Source organism: Anoplophora glabripennis, unplaced genomic scaffold, assembly GCF_000390285.2.
Source record: "Anoplophora glabripennis isolate ALB-LARVAE unplaced genomic scaffold, Agla_2.0 scaffold3, whole genome shotgun sequence".
NCBI lineage: Eukaryota > Metazoa > Arthropoda > Insecta > Coleoptera > Cerambycidae > Anoplophora > Anoplophora glabripennis.
Genome location: NW_019416486.1, coordinates 563,768 through 579,417, shown reverse-complemented (window position 1 = coordinate 579,417; position 15,650 = coordinate 563,768). Strand labels below are relative to the sequence as shown.

Sequence of the window (15,650 nt, the reverse complement as noted above, 5' to 3'; positions counted from 1 at the left end):
GTCCATAACTAATTTTTGGATGAAAGAATCCGGTTACGCCTAACCGACCGTAAAGATATTAAAAAATTTGTGTCCTAGTTGTCTCCTACTGGAATATATTGTAAAATACCGTCTTGTTGCAACATGTTCACAAAAGTCTTCTTTAGCGTAAACACAAACCATATCCCTCATTTCTTCATTAAAACAATTATTTTGTCGAAACGTGCTTTAAAATTCAACGCTAAATTATGTATCAAAGGGAATAGCAACAACACAAATTAATTAAACCGGCCAAATAGACTTTAATAGTTGTTTCAATTGTTATCTGCAGATATTTGAGAGACCTAAACATACTTTGCAATTGTGTTAGGTTTTTGATTGCTTGGAAATGCACGGATACGTTAATTCAGGTTTTTCTTTAAAACGAATGGCTATAACAAAATTCAAACAATCATAACTTTTTTTGTTTACAAAGAATTTTGATGTCGTAATAGCTAATAAACATAGCCATAAAGTTACCATTTAAAAAGTCTTATCATAATTTTGTAAAATTCTATGACGTCATTAGCATTATAAGAATATTTTTCTTATACGCATAATTCATAGGTTTCGTTTAAAATAAAAATCACATTTATTCAAATATATTTTAATATGTTTGACCTACAAAAGTGACAGAAAAGTCAACCTCCATCAGGTAATTTATGCAAAATTTTATCTTCATATTATTAAAAAAAAGACGTTGATAAAAGTGTGTTTCTATAGCACTTTTTACATCCATTCTTGTTATCAAAACAACACAAAAATATGTCGGTATAAGAAAAAACATAATGTAAAATTTCATCCCACTTTTTTTCGGAGTTGTTAATAATTTTTTTGTAACCTTTGACATCCTGTCTCTTCCAATGAAGCCCCTAAAAGAAAAATTACTGCACGTAACTTTCATTATCTTCACCAAGCACCCCTGTGGTCAACCACTCGCCAATTTTTTTGTAACACCCTATAGAATATACGAGAAATTTCTATAGTGCATATAATTTCCATATTTTCCTAAATCACTTAACTGAACTTTTTTAAATAAATCATTAAAAAAACTTACACAACCGTTAAAGTACAGAAGTAGACAAAGTGCAATAACTCTTGTAATTTGGTTGCAGTTGTACTCATTGAGAAAATTAATGCAAGGATCGGAGGAGGCGCCGAAGGCTCCCCTGGGAAATAACGCTCGCCCCGTTCAGCCGCTCCACCAAAGAACTATTCGGACAAATATTAACTTCAAAAACTCCGAAGTAAGTACCCGCCTGCCTTATACTACTTTTATTGCTCCAGGTAAATTGTCATGTGGAATGAGCTCGTCTAGTCGGGCGCGCATTTTTCTCACACATTTTTATTGCCTCCATTCAAATAGGAGCCCAACTCGCATTATTTATAGAATTTAATTTTCCCTGCAAGCCGCTTTCCTATCTTAGTCTATTTCACGTAAGCGAATGTAAAATTTTATATTAAAAAAAAACTTTGAAATATCATTATTGCCTCTCTATTATAAAATGTTTTATTTTATTAGTAATACTAAAGTAACCCATTATTACATAGTCGAATACCCAGAATTAGCTGAAACTGTAAACTACATCTAGGTTCCAAGAGCCTTAAAGCCACAAAAAAATAGAAACATGGTAAAAAGATGCGTGATTTTACTAAAATTTGATCTACCTGCCTATCTCAAAAACTGATTTTTGGTATCCACAACCAGATAGTGTACTGTTTTATTAAATCAGTTCCCATCTTCCAATAACGTTGGTGTTCCGTTTTCTACATTTGATCATATCGTGGAACATGATTTTGTACACCAGAATTCTCCATCAGAGGCCGGTAGTTGCTTTGAAATGTGGTAAATGGATCTAATTTGTTTTGTTGCCTTCGTCCACTCTGATACACCCTCGAGATTGCATGATTTCCTAGAGGTTTTCAAGTGAGTCTTGTTGCACTTAATGTTTTCGGGATACTTCGAGTATTCTCATGTTATGACTCTGTCTTCTAGGCTTTAGGAAATATAAAATCTTCACGGAGCTTGTGTAGTGTGTGTGTGAATTTGGGCAACTTCTAGAAACTTATTTTATGCCTTAGGATCTTCACCGCAAGATTGCACAAAGGCCTTGATGAATAGGGCACTAGAATTGAGGTCCGGGATAAGAGCAATGTGCTGGCAAAAACATTTTGAACATTTTTGAATGTTTGAATTATTAAAAATTGGATTTATTGTTAAAATATGTATTTATCAAACGAGTATTTGATTATTATTGATCGCAATGCAAAATGGCAATAATTTAAAACGTACTATAGGTAACAGTCAGATTATCAGATTATGTTCCTGGTTAATGAACGGCAACGCATCAAGGTCGACGTACGATCACATGCCATGATGGATCCGCAGAACTCCTGTAGTGAAGTCTGCCTTAGGTTTGGATAATTTTACCCATCTATGGATTGTCTCCTACTGGAACTGATGATTGACCTGGAGTCTAACGTGGTACTTTGATTTTGTCTTCCGATTCCCTAGTTCGAATTCCGTAATATTCGGAAAACTTTTCAGTGTCCGAAATTCGAAACTGAGGTGAATTTTCTATTTTCGCATAGCACTGTTGGCAGCTACTCTGCTGACGACATCGGCCTCGGGCGGTATCATCTGCTGCGGCGACTAAGAACTTTTTAGGAACTTCGGTGGAAATTTTTGGAAACTTACTTGAAATTATTATTTTCCGTGCTTTGCTTTCTACTTCTCGAGAAGGATAGTTTGGATTCCTTCGGACATGTGTCTCTACTTCGACTGAGATTAGCCCTGCGTAGACGGCTTCATGGTTCCGATCGGAAAGTTGTGTGAAAATGTGAAATCCGCTCGAGACTATGACAATACCTTATTAGTTAATGTTCACAGCACTATGTTCACAAAACTAGAACACTGCCATAACAAACAACAGTCATGTGGTACATTTGAACTAATACATTTACATTACGGTAAATAGTGTAGTATAACAACCCCGGGTTCGATCGAAAAAAATATAAACGTAGTTGTGGCCAAAAATATGTGATCGTCATAAGAAATACCTACGTTGTATATATCTATTTTCAATTGACCGGAAGGCGCTGGCTACTAACTTTAAAGAGGGGAAGTATGGTTTAATTTTATAAAACAAAAGCAGAGTAAATACACCTAACTTTATTATTTACGTACAACAGTCTTCAAATTAAACATGTGACAAATAGAAAGAGCAACAAAAACATTAACAACCATTTACCATAAAATGAGAGTGTCAGGCTCACCTAGAGCTCCTGTGGGGAAAGAGCATGGCAGAGAAACCCACGATCGTTACTCTAACTACCCAAACAACCTATAACAAAAGGCATAAATTAAGATCCTTTGCTAATGATAAATAACACCCGACTTATTTAATGTGTAACTAAATGTCTCCTAACTCGAATTAGACATAGACACTTCCAAGTAAAACTGAAGAGGTTTGGTGTTAGTTAGCCGGCAGGGCCGGAAGGTACTCAAGTCCGATACGGGAGGCACTCCAGCTGTGAATTGAGATTTCGGAAGATCTGTTTTAGCATTCTTTTTTTGTATTTAATTATTCTTTTTGCAGATTCACTCCTCACGGGCGAAAATGTTAGTAAATTCAACAGGGCTTTTATATGCGTATATGTCATACGCATATGTATATACGTATATGTCATAGTGAGCACAAGAAACGTTTTATTATTTGTTTTTCGAACAACGTAATCATGATCAAACAAGTTAAATGTGTAACAAAGGAATTGTTATTGCAATATCCGGGCAGTCACGACAATATATACATATTTTAACATGTAATAAATAATGAATCTTTAATAATAATTGTAACAATTTTACGTTAGAAAAATATACGCCCCTGAGCATAAGACCATGAAGGCTAAACATACACAGAATTATTATCATGAAACATCTATAACCATCACAATCATAAGATTACATAGAACAATTAACAACAAAGTACTTAGAGAATATTACCTGCTAATTAATACGGGTTAAACACTTTTAATTTTTCACTACTTATATATATTTTCACCGTGCAACACCCATATAACAGGTGACGTCGAAGTTGATACGATAAGTATGGTTTTGCACAATAGTTTATACAGTAAATACCCAGAGAGCCTATTTTAGAATAAACATTGTAAAACTTCATAAAATCTGGGTGTTCATGCTCATTTATTGGTGACAGTCTAATTATTGATGGCTTCACCCTGCATGAAATTATTGGTAAAGTGGTTCGCTTTTAAAATTGTATACCTAATTTTGTGTTTGTGCCATTAGCAAACTAAAAATAATACAATGCCATCCCACCTTACGCCTAAATTATTCCAGTGCGGTGCCCTTGAAAAAATCGGGTTAACATTTAAAGGTTCCAGCGCAGAAAATAGAATTTAGCAGTTTCCAGCCAAATAACTGCCGATTTAAAAAGTCAATTGCCTATTTCCTTTCTCTGGGGGAGATGCTCGAATGACCCCGCGTCTAAACGACATTAACAGAGAACGCTTTCCCGCCCGGGGCTGTGACTCGACTCAACTCAACTCTTAACCAAACTCAGTCGACTCGAAAACGCCCGCGGCCCGCCTAATGCCTCCGTTGTCGCCTAATTATGCTACATTACCGCGACTTGTAACTTCCATAAATACGGCTGACGTTCATTTTATTAAATCTTTTAACAAGATTTCATCTTGCCGGCGAGATATTTCATTAAAAATTATCCTCGCGGTGAATTCCGAAACATTGCCGGGACGGGAACGCTGTTATTTCATACTTCAGGAGTTTTCGACATCGATCCTCAGTTCGGGGGGTTATCAGGAGGCAGATGAGTTTTCTGCGGTACTCCCAAAACCCAGTGCAGAGTCCATCGTTAGCATAATCGAGGTGTACTGAAAACCAGTCATTAAAAAAAAATATGGAAACTTCGGTAACTGTATTAAAGCTCAAAAGTAACTTATTTTTATGAGGCTTATAATGTTTGGTTGTTTCCCTTGAAAAGTTATCTGTGATTTAGGTCCGAACTACTCATGATACGTATTTACGGTTATTTGGCCGTTTCGAATCAAAATGTACGAATTAAGATCCTATCGTGAGGACTATATCCAATTGGATTGCAAGAATAAAAATAATAGTTCATGTTAATCTAGACAGGTTGTTTCAAAATATCATTTTTTTAAATCTTATATTTGAAATGTAATTTAATAATAATAATTGGATTCAGGTATCAATAGTTATCAATTCTAATTTTTTCTTTATTTATTCGGTATTTTGCCATTTTCAAAAAAAAAATAGTGAAATAAACCCTTACGCCAAGAGGACCAATCAAGGGTTATTTTTATGAAAATAGATTTGCCTAACCCAAAATCGCACAATGAAAAAAGGAGACAAATTAAAAAATATATATAATAATATAATATAAATAATAATAAAATTTGTCTAGATATTGCAGATGTGGTTTACTACTGGAGATTAGTTGTTTCCTACAATCTCATTTACTATTCTTGTCTTGATGTTATTTCTTAGCATACATGTGACTCTCAAAGAGCATATATGACTCTTATCAGTTTTCCGTGTGTCTCTTTCAAAATAAATTTAGTCGAGCAGACAAATCCTGACTGAATATACAGAGGATTTATTGATTATAGCAGATTTCTAATGATCGCTATATCTAAGTTGTAAGAGTTGTAAGAGGGTATATGTAGATTAATTACGGCTACATTTTAAAAGTATTTTGAAATATACAGGGTGTCCAGGAAAAGCGTACCATATCAAAGTTATGTATTTTTAAATGGAACGCCCTGTATTTTATTGCATTTTTAAAAGCACCATAAAAAAGTAGGTATTCATTAAAGGTTGTGCATACCTAGGACTATTGTTTGTGAGATATTTAAATTTTAGTGAAAATGGGTTAGCGCAGAAATTTTATATTAACAATAAAAAATAATTTTAAGAAAGCAGCTTTGCTGAGTGTATTTTAGATCCTTGAAGTTATAAATTATTATATTTGTCGTCACTTAGTATTGTACAGGGTGTTAAAAAAACTGCTGGATACTTTTTTCAACTTTAAACAACAATAACTTGGTTATTTTAAATGGGACAATCAGTATATTTTTACTTTGGGAGTTAGGATTTAAATAATTTCTCACTGAATATAGAAAATTTGCAGGTGCGTCATCTAATTGCATCCTCATTTTCTCATTATATTTAAAGAGACGTCATCAAGAGGAACCCAAACTAATTCAATAAAGACCTCGATAAAGACATGTTTTTCAAAAAAATTCGATAAAAAACGAAACGGCACAAATATCTCCAATACCCTTAGAGATAGGTATAGGGAACCCATACACAGTTTGAAAGAGTTTTAAATTTCCTAATTTAATTTTTCATTAATACTTTTCAATTTACATTACAATGTTTCCTTCAATTTATCTATTTAAATTGTGCCAACGCCGAAATACTTAAAGGAGCCTTTGGCGATTTTGCCTTACAAACATCTTTTAGTTTGATATTACTAATTATTATAGCAGTGCTGTTAATATCCAGGATATACATAAATAATAAGTATGAATGAATGGGGTTGTTTCATATAAAATACATTTCTGCGGATTTATGAACCTTCAAACTAGAACAGAAACATATATTTTTCCTTAAAATGTAATTTACTCTTTTGCGATGTATTGGCAATTACTTAATCTTTTTGTTCTTCCTCTTCGGTTGCATGAAGTAGAAGTAATTTCTTGTTACTTTTTTCATCATTGACATGGTCATCAAGATCTGTTTTGGCTAGCTTGATTTATGTGGAATAAATTTGGTCTGTTCCGTTTTTTCCATAAGTGCAATAGCTTTTTAGATAACAAATAAAATAGTCCAATAGAGCGCAACAGGATTTTGAAATACATTAAAATGCAAGAAATTTGAGCTTTAATTATAAACAGGGAACTATAAAATATAATAAATGTACGAAATAACCACCACTTTTGAATAAGTCAGCCATTTCAATGAACGCATCAACTGCAGTAGCGATTTTTCCTAAACATAAATTATTAAATTGCTACATCTAAGAATTGTCAGTAATGTTCATCAAATTTGCAGTTACATTTGTATGCAGCTTTATTATTTTACGCGCAATAGTAGAAAAAATTATTTGTTATTTATTTTTTTAGAATATAGGTTGCGCATCTTAAGCACATATTAAGCGCATATTAAGTGGAGGAATATCCACAATTAAATTTCAAAATAGCTTAAATCCTCAAGGTTTTGTTACGGCTCGCTAAATATGATGGTAAAAAAAATAAATCCACGTACGAGTCCAGCGATCACATAACTCAGCTTCGGAAAAGAAAATGTTTGTTTTTCATTATTCCGGACGAAGGCACAGGCTTGCGCTACGTCAATAATCAGATGGTTAGACTTTTCCAAATTGTTAGCGGGTATACAAGATATATTTCTCGTTTTAGTAGAAATTAAAAAAAAAAATTGAAAAGTTTCGAAATTGTGAAAAGTTATATGATTAGAGACTACCTTTGAATTTTAATAACACAAGTTTGATTTCTCAGTTTCCGTCGTCCGATTTTTTTCGTAATTTCCATACCCGCCGCTTGGCCATTTGTTTTTTGTCTCTTAACGCTCTGTTGTCGTTTAACATCAGGTGGATTGATATTATGTAGTTCACCTAACAAAACTCATGCAAAACGAATATTCGACATGTTCCGATAAATATGCCTCCGTTTATAATAGAAGTGTTTAATAAATTACGATACTATTAAATTTTCATCTCTCAGTGTTAGTCATTTTATTTTATTTTTAATTTCATTTTATTTACTTAAGTCAATTTTAATCTCTTTACTTTAAATTAAGTTCTATTGACCTATTTAAAGCTCTTTTTGGACATTATGTATGTTACTTGCACGTGTTCTCAATATCTATCTACCTATACAGGGTGTTTCATAATTGGATGTCAATATTGAAGGGTGTTAATCTGTGCGTGATTTTAAGACAAAAAGTTCATATAAACATAGGTCCGTTTTCGCTTTATTTTTGATATACAGGGTGATGAATATCTGTTTGTAAAATTGTTTTTTTTTAATAACTCCGAAACTAAATTAGATAGTTTTATAAAACTTAGTATGTGTAAACTAGGTGCAGAGACACGTCTTTTGCATAATAAACGAATTTTCATTTTTAACCAGTGGCGTCCCAATTAACTTCAACCTCATTATTTTGAATGAAAAAAATGATACGCCACTGCATTTTTGAAAAACAAAAATTATTGTATAAATGGTGCTTTATTTTGTAATAAAAAAGATCTCTTGAGTTTTTTTCTTATCTTGCACTGTTTTTTAGTAAAAAAATAAAGAACAACAATAATTATCTGTACGTGGAATGAAGTACTTTTTACACATTTTATGGAAATAATTCTTTTACTAGATAACTTATACACATTATTGTATAATATTATTAATAATTACGATTGACGATCAACAAATAACAATTTTGTGAAACGAAAAAAACAAACAATTACATCAGTTGTTGAAAATGCCCTCCACCTGCAAGGATACATGCTTCAGCTCTTCTTCTCATATTAGTGCGGACTCTTTGAAAAATGTTGTCAGTGTTCCTTATTACATCACAGGAAGCTCTTATGCGATTCCTCAGGTCTTCTACAGTGTTAACCGGAGTGTTGTAAACCAGAGTTTTCAGATGCCCCCATAAGAAGAAGTCCGCACTATTCAAATCTGGGGACCTGGGGGGCCATTGTTGGGGTCCACCACGGCCTACCCATCGGTCATGAAATGTGCGATTTAAATATTCTCTTGCTTCTCGATGGAAATGAGCTGGTGCACCATCATGCATGAACCACATTCTATTTCTAGTTAAAAGTGGCACTTCTTCAAGTAATACGGGCAAATCCTCCTCTAGAAACCGACGATATGTACGGCCGTCTAGCCTTTGTGGCAGAAAAAAAGGTCCAATTAAGTGATTTTCAACAATTCCAACCCAAACATTCACGGAAAATTGTTCTTGATTGTTAAAGTTCACAATTGCATGCGGGTTTTCTTCGGCCCAAACATGATTGTTATGGAAATTTCTTATAGCGTTTCTAGAGAAGTTAGCTTCGTCTGTAAACATTATTTCACAGTCAAACAAGGGATTTTGCGCAATTTTCTCCAAAAACCATTGACAAAAGTTGATTCGCAAAGGAAAATCTCGAGGAAGTAAGGCTTGGACCCGTTGAATATGATACGGGTATAACAGAAAATCGTGAAGAATTCTCCAAACTAGAATGTGCGAGATATTCAAGTTATTTCCAATTTGTCTAGTGCTAATATTAGGATTTTCATCAATTGAATTTAAAACTGCTTCTTCAACTTCTGGAGTTCTAGTAGTCCGATGGGCACCTTTTAATTGATTATTTGGCTTAAAAGTACCTGTTTCAGCCAACGTTCTATGTATGTTTGAGAATGTTCGTCTATCTGGTGTGACTCTATTCGGGAAACGCTCTTGATATAATCGTTTAGCCTCTGGCGCTCTGCCATCAGCCAAGCCATACATGTAATGAATGTCTGCCAACTCTTGATTAGTAAACTCAACCATTATCAAATAACACTGTACAGGTATTTTAAGTATCAAAATTGAGTTGAATGAACTGAACTGTCAAAATTAATAAATCACAACAGTAATCAACAACCACAGCCTACTAGGTAATCTTTATATCATGCTTTCTGTTTGGCTCAATGTGGGTTAGTATGTTGTTCTTTATTTTTTTACTAAAAAACAGTGCAAGATAAGAAAAAAACTCAAGAGATCTTTTTTATTACAAAATAAAGCACCATTTATACAATAATTTTTGTTTTTCAAAAATGCAGTGGCGTATCATTTTTTTCATTCAAAATAATGAGGTTGAAGTTAATTGGGACGCCACTGGTTAAAAATGAAAATTCGTTTATTATGTAAAAGACGTGTCTCTGCACCTAGTTTACACATACTAAGTTTTATAAAACTATCTAATTTAGTTTCGGAGTTATTAAAAAAAAAAACAATTTTACAAACAGACATTAATCACCCTGTATATCAAAAATAAAGCGAAAACGGACCTATGTTTATATGAACTTTTTGTCTTAAAATCACGCACAGATTAACACCCTTCAATATTGACATCCAATTATGAAACACCCTGTATAGCTGTTAGAGACATCGATAATGTGCATCCTATCTTTTGTCTTGACATGAGAGTTTTGTTTTGTTAAAATAAAAACAATTGCTATTATTGATAAAAACGTCAAATGTAATCTTCTTGTTCTGTGTTTGTGGAAAATATATCTAAAAGTACAAGTTGTGTTTAAATAAAAGAGAACCTGAATAGGAGCTGTACGAGCAGGTAGCTCGCGTGGTTTCGACACAGAACAATAGCTTTCGCTTAAAGTTACGCCCTGTATATAAAATACATTCACTCACAATTGATAGAACTATAAACGTATGGCACTGAGTTTAAAATAGTCACGCCACTGCTGCCTGTTTAAGCCTGGATCCACGTGCAGGCGTAATGGTGGATACGTTGTAACCACGTGACATCACATCCAATTGTGAGTAACACCAAGCGATTGACACTTCGTCAAAGCCAAAAAGGATGAAAACTGGTTAATTTCAACTTTATACCTATCAGGTATACTTTCCCAGAATAACGTATACAACGGAAGACCACAGATTGGTGGACTCAAAATAAGCAGATTTAAGATAATTCACCTATATCCAAAATTGCTTAGTTTTGCCACTAAATGACCTCGAAGTTCGTGGATTTTTTTTTTAATTTTGTAAATAACTCGAATACGTATTATTCGATTTTGATTATTTTTGGGGTGTGAACTTTTGCTTTCAATCTACACATTGGTGTTATACAGAGTGACTTCCAACTCCTACAAAATTGATGTATGGTGATAATATCCGTTCATAACTCTTTCCTCCTTCGGGCAATAATGACAACTATTTTTTATTTGATAAGTGATACCATTTGGAAGTTTTTGGGCCTTTTTATTAAATGAGCGGTTTAGGTACAAACAAATATTTTTTAAATGTAGGTATAAAAATATCTTGCTACCAATATTACAATACTAACAAAGTGCTAGTAGGCTCTGATTTTGTAGGTTGCCTGTAATTCAGCTTTTGGTCCTTTCTGTTAGTATAGTTTTAAAAACAAAATTTAAATTAAACTTTAATGTTTCTAATTTTGATTAGAACCGTTGTATTTTAGTGAACAGCGAAAACGATCAGTGCTTGTCAAACTCAAAAATTATTATGACAAACATACCATGGAAAATAAGATGAATTTGGAAAAATACGGATTGTTCCTTTGTGATAAAGCTAACTTAAAATCAGTACGTCAAAATATTCATTATTTTAAAGAATACCAAGCCTTAAGGGTTGTCTAAAACAAAACAAAAAATTAAAATACCTAAAGAAGTTACAATATCTTACAAACTAAGCCCTCAATCAAAATTTTGCACGAGTTCAAAAATCAAAGAAAAAAATATCTAATACAAAGTCCGTGCGAAATTTTTACTGATTATCTTGAAAAACAAGGGAGTTCTATTTTAAACTGTAATTGTGATACTCTATTTCTTGAAAGCGCCTTAGTGGAAAGTGACAGGGAAAATTCTATTTTCACCCAAAAATCCGTGGTTACCAACTTGACAAATTAAACTTGTAGTGTTGTATTTCATATTTCTGCCAGAAAGTTATCATTTTTTGGATTATGTACAAACAAATATATTACAGCATTAGATAAGTAGTTAGTAGTTACACTTATTTTATCATTCTGGATACACAATAGTTTAATTTTGGTTTTCATTTCAATTTTATATATATTTAGTACATATTGAAAAACTTTGATCTAGTGTAATTCTATTATTTCCAAGCCACCATATAATCTAAATTAACATAATTTTAAGTCGAGATAACTTTACCATTAGGAATATGTCAGTTATGTTCCAAAATGTAATAACGCAGTAATAGGAGCTGTGATAATAGAGGTGTCAAAGCGTGACTGTAGAGTTAGACGGGAAGTATTTAGCTCTTGGTTCGAAATCCGCAAATCTATACCGTGGATATCTATCTGTAGGTGTTCATGAGAGGGTTGTAGAATCTAAGAGGCAGCAGATATACTCGAGAGGGATTTGAAAAAACGACCCTCATAGGGAAAAAACAAAAAATCAAACATTCAGTATTATTACTTTTTGTCATTAAATCATAACTATGACCCAGGAATACTAAATGAAGTGTGGCATTGGCTTACTTTAACATGTCAAATTAATTCTAAAAGAAATAATATGTTGATGTTTGAATTAAGCAAGCACCAAGTGACAAGGATTTTTAAATTTTTTTAGTTGCTGACTTTTAAATATAATAATTATAGTAATGAATAATAAATCATCTGAGGAAAATAATTTGGTGACGGAATACTTTCAGAAACGAACATGTAAGTAATGAAACTATTAAATCCTCCAGCATTTACCCTTCAATTCGAAATAGTTTTCACCCCATCACCTGCAATATTAACGAACTTAATATTGTTTGCGAAGACCCCTCTGCTCTGTTGAAAGCAGCACAAAATACACAAAACAAAGCTGCAGTACATTCTTGTCAAGTTCAACCTGTCAGGGAGAGTATTATGCTGCTCGTACTTTATATCAAAGTAGCTGCTAACTTTCATGAACTTCATCACGGTATAATAACATTTAATATTACTGAGGACCATATGATGAATATGCGCCATTGTTTAATATTGTTAGGTCACTTGAAGGAGGCGGCGCTAGTCTTAGAGACGGGACATTTATTACTAGCCGAGAGCTGCAACTACTCACCGGGCTTTCTCAGCCAGCATCTAGATTACACGGGATGATGTGTGTTAGTGGAAGATTAACAGGGCGACATTTTAAAACACAGTGCTTTTAGCAAATTCGTGACAAAAAACTGTAATCACTCAACTAAATTAATTGAGAAATTGTGATTACTTAGTTGAAGCGTAATTCTGGACATACATATAGGTAAAACATTGCCGAAATAGGCAGATTTAGGCTAATTCGCTTATATGTGAAATCGCATTGTTTGGCCACTAGATGGCCGCAAAGTTCATGAAAATTTTTTGAATTTTGTAAATAACTCGAATACGTAATATTCGATGTTGATTATTTTTGGGGTGTGGACTTTTGCTTTCAATTTACATATTTTGGTGTGCTTTTTTAAACTTAGAACTCCTACAAAACTATGGTGATAATATCCGTTCATAACTCTTTCCTCTTTTGGGCAATAATGACGACTACATTTTATTTGATAGGTGATACCATTTGAAAGTTTTTGGGCCTCTTGTAAAATTTTGATTAAATGAGCGGTTTGAGTACAAAAAATATTTTTTAAATGTATGCATTATCTTACCAGCCATATAACAGTGTACTTAACAAAGTGCTAGTAGGCTCTGATTTTGTAGGTTGACTGTAATTTCAGTTTGATCTTTAAGTCATTGTACCTACCAATTAGGTTTTACCAGAAGCGGAATAATAAATATTCACAATTAACATGTGTAAGCTCAAGAAAATCCACATCTTGTTAAAGTGAAACATTATCAGCATGAATTTCGCATCAATGTTTTGGGATTATTGATAGATTATTACTGGCCCTGTTATTCTACCCAATACACTGAATGGGGAATTTTATTTAGAACTTTTGTAAAACTCGAGTTATTGAAAGATGTGCCGTTATTACTCAGAGCTAACATGTGGTTTATACATGATGGCTCTCCACCACATTTCACTGGGCAGTATTTGAACCAAAAATTCTCTCGACGATGGATCGGTAGCGGGGATAATGTTCCTTCTAACTGGCCTGAACGTTCACCAGACTTAACACCTTGTGACTATTATCTTTAGGGCACTCTGAAAACAACAGTGTATGCTTCCACATCTACCACTAAGAGTTGTGGAAACATATGCATATAATATTGAACCTTTTGTTTTCTTGAAGTGTCAAAGTTGATTACATATTACTATTACCATAACTACAAGTCTACACCTTCAACTTTGACACATTTGACATTTATTCAGTATGGTCTAGTACACCAATGAAGAAAAGCTCGACATAATTTTAATATTCGGTGAATACCGTAGAAATTCCAGAGAAGCAGAAAGACTATATCAGGTACGTTACCCAAACCGTCGAAATCCCGATCATAAAACCTTTTTGTCTTTATCGACGAATTTGCTTCATTGTGTTTCTTTTAACAAAAAGAAGCATCGTAGAAACACTGTTACAAATGATAGAAACACTGCCGTGGTATTAGGTAAGGTTGAAACTAATCCACATACCTCGGTGCGAGCTATACAACAAGAAACGGGAATTTCCGGAACATCATCGGTCCATAATATCTTGAAGCGAAATACGTATCATTCTTATAAAGTGCATCTTTTATATAATTTACGTCCTGGTGATATGCTACGAAGACTAAATTTTATTGCAGAAATGGAAATAAAGGCTCAAGAAAGCGACCAGTTTTTAAATAACATTATATGGACTGACGAGAGTCGATTTACAAAAATGGCATTTTGAATAGACATAATAGCCATTTCTGACATGACAGATGAACCAAAGACAGACATTTCCAAATCACGTTTTCTATAAATGTATGGTGTGGTATTATTAATGGCATATTAATTGGACCCTATTTATATGAGGAAAATTTGAACGGTCGCAATTATTTACAATTCCTTCAGACGGAACTAAATGTTCTTTTGGAAGAAGTTCCTTTAGTTACGAGTCAAAATATCTGGTTCCAACAAGACGGGGCACCAGCTCATAACGAAAGGAGGGTGCAAAATTTTCTTCATGAATATTTTCAGGGGCGATGGATAGGCACCAATGGTCCAATAAGGTGGCCTGCCCGCTCCCCTGATTTAACCCCACTCGATTTTTTCTTGTGGGGTTATCTAAAGAACCTAATTTACCAAACAGAAATTGAAGACTTGGCTGACTTCTGCAATAAAATTTATGCGAGCTGTGCATCTATTCCTCGAAATGTTTTATTACGGGCAACTGATACCGAGCTTAGAGAAAGATATGATTTATGTATTCAAGAGAATGATGGCAATTTTGACCACTTATTGTGACTCGTGTATGATGTTAATTTAGTATCGTTTATTTGTATTTTTTGTTAATTTTGCATCAGTTTTTGTTAAATAAATATTACTTTATCTTGATCGAAAAGTCTATGATTTGCGTAAACAAGATTAAATGAAGTAATTTCCTGTGATATCTATTAGTTAAATAAAATTAATTCATCACTGTTTTATTCAAAGCAATCTAATATGACGAAAATCTGCAGTAGTTATGCCTGAAAACTTAACTTTAAAAAATCTTCCCCCTGGAAAAAAAACTACCTCAAATCCAAGTATCTCGGAAACTAGTGGATTTTCGAAAATTGTTTATATCACAAAAGTTGCTTATAATTTAGAGATCTTTCATGTGCGCCACTTTTCAAAACTGCTGTCAACAAAATATGTTTTCGGATGGCAGCGACATCTATACCTGCACTGAGAGGAACGGGATTTGTACACACAAGTAAAGC

The 15,650-nt window shown here is 33.5% G+C and overlaps 1 protein-coding gene across 1 annotated transcript in view; it reads left to right on the top strand.

Annotated features, from left to right (window-relative positions):
* LOC108917918 (carbonic anhydrase-related protein 10) overlaps positions 1–15,650 on the top strand; it is a 461,749-nt gene that overhangs the window by 412,766 nt on the left and 33,333 nt on the right. The window contains exon 8 of the mRNA XM_018724730.1: positions 1,134–1,265. Coding sequence (XP_018580246.1) covers positions 1,134–1,265 — 132 coding nt within the window. The remainder of the gene's footprint in view (positions 1–1,133; positions 1,266–15,650) is intronic.